The sequence below is a fragment of the Triticum urartu genome, chromosome 7, assembly GCF_003073215.2.
Source record: "Triticum urartu cultivar G1812 chromosome 7, Tu2.1, whole genome shotgun sequence".
NCBI classification, from domain to species: domain Eukaryota; kingdom Viridiplantae; phylum Streptophyta; class Magnoliopsida; order Poales; family Poaceae; genus Triticum; species Triticum urartu.
In genome coordinates this window covers 520,709,782-520,720,926 of record NC_053028.1, presented here as the reverse complement: position 1 = coordinate 520,720,926, position 11,145 = coordinate 520,709,782, and the positions used below count along the sequence as shown (strand labels likewise).

The 11,145-nt window shown below is 44.7% G+C and overlaps 1 protein-coding gene across 2 annotated transcripts; it reads right to left on the bottom strand.

Annotated features, from left to right (window-relative positions):
• Positions 1-804: 804 nt before the first annotated feature.
• On the bottom strand, positions 805-8,136 carry LOC125525841 (heterogeneous nuclear ribonucleoprotein 1-like). Of its 2 annotated transcripts, XM_048690847.1 has the most exons (6): positions 7,641-8,136; positions 7,508-7,548; positions 4,651-4,814; positions 4,433-4,538; positions 4,095-4,264; positions 805-1,643 (listed from the first exon to the last, which is right to left on the bottom strand). In XM_048690847.1, the coding sequence occupies exons 1-6, from the start codon at positions 7,877-7,879 to the stop codon at positions 1,158-1,160; spliced, it is 1,206 nt and encodes a 401-aa protein (XP_048546804.1). In that variant the 5' UTR covers positions 7,880-8,136; the 3' UTR covers positions 805-1,157. The 2 variants fall into 2 exon arrangements, with proteins under 2 accessions (XP_048546804.1, XP_048546805.1); XM_048690848.1 differs by lacking the exon at positions 7,508-7,548.
• Between the last annotated feature and the right edge of the window lie 3,009 nt (positions 8,137-11,145).

The window sequence follows — 11,145 nt, the reverse complement described above, 5'->3', positions numbered from 1 at the left end:
CGCTCAAGAAGCGGATCTGCCATTCTATCTTGGGGGATTCCATCCACAAACACAAAGTTTGTTGGCTTTGGAGCGTACGTTGTGGCCTGCTTAATTTTAGTTACAACTATAGTGAAGTATTGGCCGAATTATAGGATGGTCCATGGACCATCACCGTAAGTGCATCACTTGGATTGTCAACCCTGTTTTACAAGCCATGTTTCGCTGATGGATAGTTACATTCTTGAAGTTATTGATTGCAGATGTTTTCTAATAGTTTTGTCAAATGTACTGTGTCAATATATGAGATATGGTGGTGATTGCCCGGATAAACTTCTCAACCCACCGATCCAGCATCTTATCTGCCAATCGAGGACTAGTCCCTGCCAAAATTTACTAGCAGCAGTAAGAAGACAAAAATGGGGAAAGCGTTACTTCAAATCCAAGTATTCTAGTCGCGAAATCGAAGTTGCCGGTGTGCACAAATGGGTGATGTACGATGACGCGTTGGTGTTCCCTCCGGCTTGTCATGTCTTATACCAACGTCTTGTATGTCTTGTGATGCTCACCTTTTGCAGGTCTTTCATTAATCCAATCTCTTCTCAAATCTCAAAGCACTTGCATGGTATGATGTCGACCTGGTGGCAGCTATCCCGGGTGGCATGAACTATTTTCGAAATCTAAAATTTCAAATATTTTGAAACAGAGGGATTACGTGTTTACACCTGACTGATGCCATCTAGCCAGAGTCCCAATATTCGGGTCCCAACTTAGCTGCACGGCGCGGCTGGGCAGGACCAAAATGCAATAGAGACGTCAGTCCAATTAGAGCAAGTCAATTCTGCCAAGAGTTAGGTTGCTTGGTGAGACTGTTACATCGTGATACATCGTGATACATCGTGCCAACACACAGATATTGTTCCTATCACAAAGTTGGGTTCGACTTTTAAAGGGTTCTAATGAATACAACAGTTTTTCAGCTGAAGCTTCAACATAAAGCTCGGGCTGGTTCAGTTTTCAGCAACTAGAATCTAGATTTGTGTCCGATACAATGCCAGTGCAATGCAAGAATGCAAAATGTTCTGATCCGACAAAGTCAATGGGGTGTTGCAACTTCTCATAGCAGAAATGAGTGGGTGTATGTGTTTATTATCAGATCCTAGGAACCAGCTGTGGACTCATTTCCCGTATGGGTGGTACCTGCCCGAGCCTCGACCGCTCACGCTCCCACCACCACCCATGCTCCCAGTTCCCCCATAGCCACCATACCCGCCTGCACCTGCACCATAGCCGCCAGGTGCACCATATGCGCCACCTCCATAGGCACCCCCATATGCCCCATAGGCACCATACGGGCCTCCATATATAGAACCACCATAAGCAGAGCCAAAACCTGACCCATAGGCAGGGTTACCTCCATATGCACCATACCCTCTACCGTAGGCACCATATCCTGCACTACCATAGTAGGCGGCTGCAGCTGATCGGTAGTCAGCTCCATACCCATAGCCACTGCTGCTGCTGATGGCGGAACGGCCTCCACCACCACCGCCACCTCCACCACGGTATGAGCTACGATTGCCACCTCCTCCATGGCTATGTCTACTGTTAGAGCTTGAATCACCACCACCAGGTTTCTTTGGCTCGGCTCTTTTTATTTCAACCTGCAAAACCCAAGTAGAGAAGTTATCAAAACAATTTATGTTAACCCTGATTCATGTGATGCTTAACACAACATTGACTAGGTGACTGCCAACCAAGTAAAGACTCTAAATGAGATCAAATCACACATGTTATTCCTAACTCCAAAATAAACAAAGGCAAGAGTCATGTGGAGAGAGGAGAGAATAGGGCCCAGTTCTTTTGAACAGATTGTGAAGAATCTTGTCCTGGAAAATCCTGAGCGAAAAGAACTCGATTTGCCTTCCAAAATCTCGAGCGGATTCTGCAGAACCCTAGTGCAATTCAAAATCCTCGAAAAACATAGATTTTCGCAGAATCCCAGGATTCTGGTAAGTCCCAGCAAAGAAAACGTTTCGGATATGAGAGTACCCCTATTGGAGGGATAATTTACAGCCAAACTGCCCCTTTCGCACGACCGAACGGCCCAGCAAACGCTCCACAAGCGCTAGCCGCCGCTCCGCCCGCCGCCGCCGGACGGGAGCTCCACCAGCCCGCCACCGGCCACCCCCTGGCCGCCCAGCCTACACGCCAGTTCTCGCCTCGGGGCGGCCCCTCTCCTCACGACGGCCCGCCTCGCCGCCGCCGGACGGGAACTCCACCAGCGCCCCCCTCCTCACGACGCCGCCAGACGGGAGCTCTGTCAGCGTCGCTCCTCGTGACCCCACTGGACGGGCAGCCCGCCGCCTCTGGCCGCCGTGCCTAGACGCCCGACGGGAACTCTTCTTCTCTGTCTCGTCTCTCTTCTACCTCTGTGTTCTTCCCTGTTTCTCTGTCAACATCTAGGTGAATAGATGGATGGATAGATGCATGTATTGATGAATAAATGGTACTGCTAATGCATTGATGTATGTTTAAATTTGTATCTTTCGCTTGACAATTTCAATTTGGTAATTGCCAATTTGGTACTGCTACTTGGTGCTTGGTAATTTTGGTATGTGCTGATGAATAGATGCGCTGATGGCTGTATGTTTTAGATGGAGAAAGTCAGTGCAGCTAGAGCTAAAGTGTTAACAATTCATCAAACATTTTCTGTCTAAGGGCAGTACAGACATTTCGCCACATAACTGAATCCACAATCTCAAACTACAATCTCAGAAAAGAACTGGGCGGCAGATTCTGTGGGAAGCAGATTCTGTGAGAAATTTCTAGAATCTTGATTCTGCAGAATCCACCGCGAAAAGAACTGGGCCTAGAACTGAGACTCTCGGTTAAAGCCAGATTTTCCACAAATAGATCTCATTGCATTTGAGGCTGACTCTTCGTGTAGAACCTTAAGACACCACTTCATACGAATTATTTTATTGTCGACTCTAGATGACATAGAGAAGTCAAAGAGTCAACACTCAACAACTGCATCTACCTTCATATATACCCTAAGTGGGTTTCCTAAAGTAGAAGTGACACATATTCAGGAGAAATTGGATATCTGAAAGTGATTTCCAGTGAATTTAATTCAGCCAAGAAAGAATAGACTTCCATCCAAAATCACATGCAACAGAATATGTAGAACAGTCAGCCTACAGCAGTATGATTTTGAAATTTTTATTTCTAGAATAGGTTGAACAGCAAGTCTGGACACTTGGACAGGGTAACAAAAGCACCGTACAAGTAACATTCTCTTGAAAATGCAGATGAAAATCATACAGAGATTTACAAAGAAATATTCAATAGTTTCTTCCATGCTAAAAACAAAGTGCTACCTCAGTACAGACTAGAGTTGACATGAATAATGCATTCTGAGTAAGAGTAACTTTGGTTTTGATGTGGATATTCAAAACTGAGCCTGGCCCCAAATGCTCGCAGATGAACAGATAAATACAAAAAAAGAACTGCAAAAATAAATTATAAACATGTTCCTGTTTTCTACCCGCATGCAAAGTTTCATGAAGAAATGACATGTTGTCTGGTGAGAAGGACAAAATATGTGCTGTAAAAAGGCCATTTTTAAAGCTGTTTAGAGCACAGTTTTTTTTTCCAGATCACAACACGTCACTTCGCAATAAATTGCATGCACTCAAAAGGCACTGACATGTTTGCCGTAAAAAAGATCAGATTCTTCTAAAACTTCAAGCATTTTTTTCCAATTTAGCATGTGCTCCCAGGAGCCAACATGCCGCCCTCTCCATTAAACACCTCTTAAATACTATGGCCTTTGTTCATTAATATAAGGTGTTTTGGCAGTTCATATTAAACCGCCAAAACATCTTATATTAATTAACAGAGGGTGTACTAAGCTATGAGTTACAAAACTGTGCAGTTTGACAGTACATGTTCAACTATCTCGATACTAAAATAACACAGGACGGAACGATGATTGACATGGTTGAAAATTCAACAGCAACATTAACAGCAGTCGCTAGCGCTACTGAATCTAATAACTGGAGCAAGAGAAAAATATTAATTTTCATAGATAACAAGAGAAAGCTGGTGACCTGCTTCCCTCCAAGATCATGCATTCTCCCATCTGACATAACCCTTTCAACAGCGTCCTCACTTTCGAAGGTAACAAAGCCAAAGCCTCGTGAACGGCCAGTGCTATGGTCAACCATGATTTGATGCTCAGCCACCTTCCCATATGAGGAGAAGTGTTCCTTTAACTTGTCTGAAAAAATTCGAGTCAGACATGTTTCACATGAAACAAATATGTTCAAAACTTAGTGTATGTTAACGTTGGGACTTGGGAGTATTCAAGTGGTTAAGACTTAATACTTGTGACCAAGTTCAAAAAAATTGCTCGCACACAGAAAACACTTTTTGCTTTTATATGTACCTTCAGTTAGTGATGCTGGAATGCCACCAACAAAGATCTTTCTTGTCTTATTAGGAGCATCTTTTGTTGACATCTCCTCTCTAGGCACAGTTCTTTTGACTTCAACCTTAATAGATAAAAAAATGTATAACAGACCCACTCAGATTTGCATGTTTTGGTTGTTAATGCTACAACATAGAAGAGCCTTTTCACCTATCTGTCAACAAAGGAGGCCTTACCGTTCTTCCATCTATAGTATGTTCATCCTCCAGAACCCTGTCAATCACAGATGGATCAGAAAATGTAACAAATCCAAATCCACGAGGCATCCCGGTATGCTTGTCTTTCATGATCACAGAATCAGTTATAGCTCCATATTTCTGAAAATGCTTGGTGAATTTTTCTGCACACAAAAAAATGAGTCATAAGTTACAGCTCCATATTTCTGAAAATGCTTGGTGGATGTTCTGCAGACAATCAAATACGGAGTGAGAATGCCAAACTAAGCAATGGATAATAAATAATCATAACTTGTGTAACGACAATATTGATGGAAACAATTGACACTATTAATATTTTCTCCAATGATTTCATAAATTTTAGTGAATTCAAATGTCCAGATTCTGCTCCTCTTTTTTTGTGTTTAACTAGTACTCCCTCCGTCCGAAAAAGCTTGTCCCGAAAAAGTTAGTGCTAGATACATCTATTTGAAAGACAAGCTTTTTTGGACGGAGGGAGTAACTAACTGTAAGCTCCAATGGTCAAAAGTTGTAACAGCAGTTTTCTCCTATAAAACTGGTAAGCTCCACCATTCAAAAGTTAACAAACACAGGAGTTTAATCACAGACGGCTAAAGAACAGAAGCAGAGTATCATTAATGAACAAGTAGCACCCCTTATCAGACTGCAAACTGATCACTGTGACATCAAAACTATAATACTCCTATGACCAAGCTCCTCTGCCAAAGTATATAAATTAAACAGCAGTACAGCACTGAATGAGATATGTGAGAAACATTTGTTAGATTCAAATAACCACATAGTATTAACCGGCACAACCACTGAAAATCTGAAAGTGAGATACATGAGAATAATTTGTTGGACTCAAACAACAGCAAGGTATGAATAAACCAGGCTAACCTTACAACATGACCGCAGACAGAACATTATCATGGAAACATACACTACGGAATTTTCTGCATAATTGTAGTTTGGAAGTAAGTTCCCTTTCCCCTATCCCCAACTTTCAGACCTTTACCCTACCCAAGTCAACTCGTTATGGATCACAATTTCCTAATTTAACGTGACAAAAGAATTTCAGCTTCCTAAACAGCAGTCAGCACACATAGCAGTCCAAACACAACCCAATTACAATTAGTCGATTATCAATACCATCATTCATAGCCGTTAAAATTCTGAGAATTTAATACATCATTCATAAAAGAGGCATCTAACATGAAACAAAATCTCAAATCCACACTCAATCCATACATATAGAGAAACTAAAAGGACAAACTTGGCTATAAGTAGTAGCTAAAACTGTTCATTTGCTCCCTCTGTTCCTCAATACTTCCTATTTATTTTTAAAATTACCCAGCATATTGTGTTTGTCTCCCAATTGGTTACCTATTTCACCCCTTCCCATTAGCAACCGGAAGTCAATTACACTGCATGCATGCATGGGGGAACATGAGGGATAGGAGTGAAGCGACATGTGAGGGGAAAGAGGCCAGTGCCAGTTATGGCCAAAGGCTGCTGAGAAAGAGAGAGAGGTTACTCTGAGTTTTGAGGGTATAATCACCCATTCAGCACAATTTTATGATTTTATCCACACTTTGCCCTGATCGTTATGCGTCCTAGAGCTAAAACACTAAAACGCTGGGCAATATGGAGTGGAGGGAGTACTATTTAGAGCCAAATTTATTGTTTTCGTTTCTTTATATGTGCATAAAATTTGGACCTGAAATGTACTCCCTCCACTCCATGTAACAAAAAGTTTGTGTGAACATTGTAACACAAAGTTCAGAATTTCAACACTTTTTGGATATCTAAGCAAACTGATCTCAGTATCTCACAACTCCCACACAAGTTTCCCTCAGATTAATTAATTTCTTGATGATGGCACCATTCATGAAAATACATGTTCCACCTAAGCAAGCTAGCCAGGCATGCAGGAATGGAGAATTTAATCGTTAATAACAGACACCAAAATGGCTCTAGATAGAATAAGGAGAAATGTGTAGCCATATATTCTTGCTCTGTGTTCCCTTTTTCTTGACTAATGTGCGAACTAAAGGATCACTGGGAGTAGGTTGGCCCACAGATCACTAAATTCTAATTCTGGTTCTTGCCCAGTGAAAATATACGGCTGAAAACAATGTATAAGCTTCTTACAGCAGAAGAAATAAGCAATTCAGAACTACACTGTATTCCATGTGATGAGGTGGATCAGACAATCTAAGCCTAGCTATGAAATGACGTTGAGATGCACTTCTCTTGTAAATGTAAAACGAGTTAGTTTTATGTTGATCTAATGCACCTAACTACTATTTTGTTCTCAACTCTTTTCAAATGTTTGTAATCAATCACCCACAGCTGGAGCATTTTGTATGACAAGTCTAAAAACTAAAATCGTCCCATCCTTGGCAAAATACCCTACCAGCATGTTTGGTTGGGGGTAGTTAGAGCTAGGGAATGGGAATTGAAGGGGTACGAGACTTCAAATCTATTGTTTGGTTAGGGGGATTGGGAATTGGTAAGGGAATAGTCATGGGACTTGAGACTCCAACTCCCACCGTTTTATTAACAGGGGAGGGGGTGGGAGTTGGAAGGGAATTGTTTTAGTGAGTCAATCTTAGCCCTTCATCATAACTTACGTTAATTTCCCTTGTCTATTTCCTTGTCAATTCCCACGAACCAAACACGGGAATACAATTTCTCATCAAACTCTCATACATAATTTTCATCATGCGCCAAACATATGATTGGGAATAAAACGACTCATCCCATGTCTAATCTCAATACAACTCCCTACATTAAACTCCCATTCCCCTTCCCATTTTTTGCCAAACACGCTGTACAGGAATTACTTATCTACCTTCGGTTGTCTCCCAGGCTACACCCCCAACGAAAATTTTCCTGTAGAGAAGCACAGACCAAACCAAACGAGTTAACCAAACCTCATCCAGTCCAACGGACCAAACCAAAACCTAAAAGCGCAACCAACTCACCCGGACCCGTCGGCGGGCTCGGCAGGCACGTCCCTACCGCCTTGCACGCCGCCAGCGTCTCCGCTACCAACGGCATCCCCTCCACCTCCTCCATCTCGAGATCCCTCGGCGGCGGGCCTCTCCTCCGCCTCCTCTTCCTCCTCCTCCTCCTCTACCTCCTCTTCGACCTCCTCCTCCACCTCCTCGTCCTCCTCGTAGCCGTTCATGGCGTTCAGGTTCTCCTCCTCGTACCCCGCCATACCGCCGCCCGAGACCACCACCACCCCGGCGCCCGAACGGGGCTCGGAGAACCGCAGAACCCTAGCCCCGGATCGAAGCGGGCGGCGAGGGGCAGCGGCTAAATTGCCTGCTAGGAGTCGGCGATGGCGGTGGGGGAGTGGTAGGGTTTAGGGGTTCGTGGCCGGAGCTAACCCTAGCTGCGCCGCTTCGAGACCTCGAGTGAGGTTGGTGGGAGAGAAGAAGGGGGCGGTGGACGGTCGGGGTGGCGGCGGAGCAGTCGGGAGGGGATTTTAGCCCGGTGCCGTGGGTGCCCGAACTGGCTGGGACCGTCGGATGGCGCATCACGATTCGTGCCGTCGCTAGGAAAGTGCCGGGCTATGCTCTCGCTTTTTCCGTGGCTTTCCTAAATGGCACCGTATTCGATTCCATTTGATTCTCGCAAGAAGTTTGTATCTGTGTGTGTCGGACTGTGAAACTCTGCACTTCAAGTTAAGAAGAAATGGACACTTGGCATGAAGAACTGATGAATCATTACAAAAAATGGATGGACGCTCTGGATTCGTTCGAGTAATGGGCGATCAAGGCGTGAGATGAACCAAGCGCACTTCTCTGTTCGTCCTCACGTCGTTGCCATCACCTCGGCTTGTGCTACAGTGTACTTGCTCGTCACGCTATTGCTTGTGTGTCATGATCACCCTCTATCTCCCCTAGCTATAAACCCCTCCACAATCGGTGGATCGGTATCTTACCTCTTCTCCATGTTGTAATAGCTAGCTCTAGTGTAGAATCCTAAAACTACTTGGTAGAATTGGTTGATCGTCGGTTTGTATCCAAACTTAAACGAGTATCCGTGAGTAAATCGAGTTAGTTCATGTGTATTTCATGTCGATCATATCATGATCATATCAGTTGGTATCAATAGCCAGTCAATTCCTTGAGGGTGCAATGATCGGGGCAGCGGCTGTTGGGTTTCGTCTTGGTAAAATCCCACTCGTTGTTTTCAATTAGGGTGGTCATTTTTCGGCGGTGGAAAGGTGGGTCACTGACAAGGGTTTCGAGTACTTCCCGTGGTAAAATTCCAGAGTTGTGTTCGACCCGGTCATGGGCACTCGCACGAAACACAACGAGATCACCGAATAGTCGGGATGCTCCGCGTGATGAGGTGACAGTGATGGGGCTCAAGCAAGACAAGATCCATGAACAGACTGACGAAATCAACACGTGTTTGGTCAAGGTGGAGTCACTGGAGAAGCAGATCGACAAGGCAGAATTACTGGTAGAGACAAACTCAGAGGTGTAGGCCGAGATCTTCTCAATTCTCAATAAAGTGCAAGGTGAAACTGCCCACCCTCCAATCCCTCGATGTCCAACTTCTACCTCTGTAACTATTGAGAAGGAACCACCACAAGTGCAAGTGTAGACTGCAATCGGAAAGAAAATTGAAAATCAAGGTGAATCTCTAGCACAGTTACAATTGAGGGAGTTACAGTTACACAGTTTAGTCTCGAAAACACATTAACAGTAAAATTTGATATAAATATGAACGTGTTGCTCAATTTATGAAAAGCATTTCCAAAGTTCATAAAATGGTTTTCCCCTGTTTCAATGGTGACAAGCTTTTGAGTTGGATCAGACAAGTTGTTAAGGCATGTTTCTCTCTAAATAGTTTTGGTGATTGATGACAACATATTTGCGGACTAATCATGTGCGTTGAGTATTTCAGAGATTCATCCTTTGGCGAGACGATTCCCTCCCCTTAGAGTTTGAAGCGAAGACGGTGTAGCCCTTTCAATTCAGTTTTGGTGGTCTTGTGTCGTAAGAGTCACCGTACTATCAAGAGGGGATCCGCATTGGTTAGGCTAGGGTGGAATCAACACGTACACAACCCATTTGCACCCTCTGAGCTTTTCCCTTCGTTGAAGGCTCCCTTGCAGCTTTCTCCCTGAGATCTGGTCCCAGCGGTAGTACCGCGAACCCCAGCGGTAGTACCGCTTGAAGCTCTCAGCCGTAGTACCGCTGCGGCTCCGAGCTCCTACCGCCTCGATTCGAGGGTTCCCCTCCCGTGTCAGGTTCTGCCGCACTTGATGCGGCAATAGTGGCGGTAGTGCCGCCCTTATCACCACGGTAGTACCGCCCTGGGTCCAGGTCATGCTTTGCTTCTCGCTCTCTTCTCACTGCGCGGCAGTACCGCGAGGTGGAACGGTAGTACCGATGGCCACAACGGTAGTACCGCCCTGTGCGGGGCTGAGCGGGGGTAACGGTTGGATTGTCTCCCCTCTTATAATAGGAGGTCTTCTTCTCCAAGTTGACTTACCTCGTTTCCCCCAAGCTCCATTGTTACTCCAAAGCTCATTTTCGCCCGATCTCTCTCCCTAGCCAATCAAACTTGTTGATTGTCTAGGGATTGGTTGAGAAGGCCCAGATCTACACTTCCACCAAGAGAAATTTGATCCCCCCACTCATCCCTTGCGGATCTTGTTACTCTTGAATGTTTGAGCACCCTAGACGATTGAGGTCACCTCGGAGCCATATTCCATTATGGTGAAACTCCATGGTTTCGTTGGGAGCCTCCAATTCGGTTGTGGAGAGAGCCCCAACCTTGTTTGTAAAGGTCCGGTCGCCGTCTCCAAGGGCACCAATAGTGGAATCACGGCATCTCACATTGTGTGAGGGCGTGAGGAGAATACGGTGGTCCTAGTGGCTTCTTGGGGAGCATTGTGCCTCCACACCGCTCCAACGGAGACGTACTTCCCTTCAAAAGGAAGGAACTTCGGTAACACATCCTCGTCTTCACCGGCTCCACTCTTGGTTATCTCGTGCCTTTACTTGTGCAAGCTTTTATGTTGTTTCCCTTGCTTGCTTGTGTACTTATTGTTGTTGTATCATATAGGTTGCTCACCTAGTTGCATATCTAGACAACCTACTTTGATGCAAAGTTTAAATTGGTAAAGAAAAGCTAAAATTGTTAGTTGCCTATTCACCCCCCTCTAGTCAACTATATCGATCCTTTCAATTAGTATTAGAGCCTCGTCTCTTTACTAAGGACTTTGTCATTCGAAGAGTATGGTTGACACCGTATATGGTGTGGAGGAGCACTCCGTTGTGAATCTGATCTCGTCTACGGCTGATGGGGGAACCACGGTCTCTCGTGAGGAATTCAATGTGGCTTTGGGCACATTGAAAAGCTCCATGACGACCGAGGTTGAAAGCATGTTTAATAAATTCCTAGAAGGGCTTAAACTATCCACCACACCGTTGAGAGTGGGTGATCCCACTAACAAGGTGA

Excerpts from the sequence above, each read along its gene's own strand:
- LOC125525841 (XM_048690847.1), bottom strand. The coding sequence starts at position 7,879 with ATGGCGGGGTACGAGGAGGAGAACCTGAACGCCATGAACGGCTACGAG. Across the intron at positions 4,815-7,507 it reads AGCCTGGGAGACAACCGAAG|AAAAATTCACCAAGCATTTT; the intron begins GTAGATAAGTAA and ends TTTTGTGTGCAG. Across the intron at positions 4,539-4,650 it reads ATACTATAGATGGAAGAACG|GTTGAAGTCAAAAGAACTGT; the intron begins GTAAGGCCTCCT and ends TTATCTATTAAG.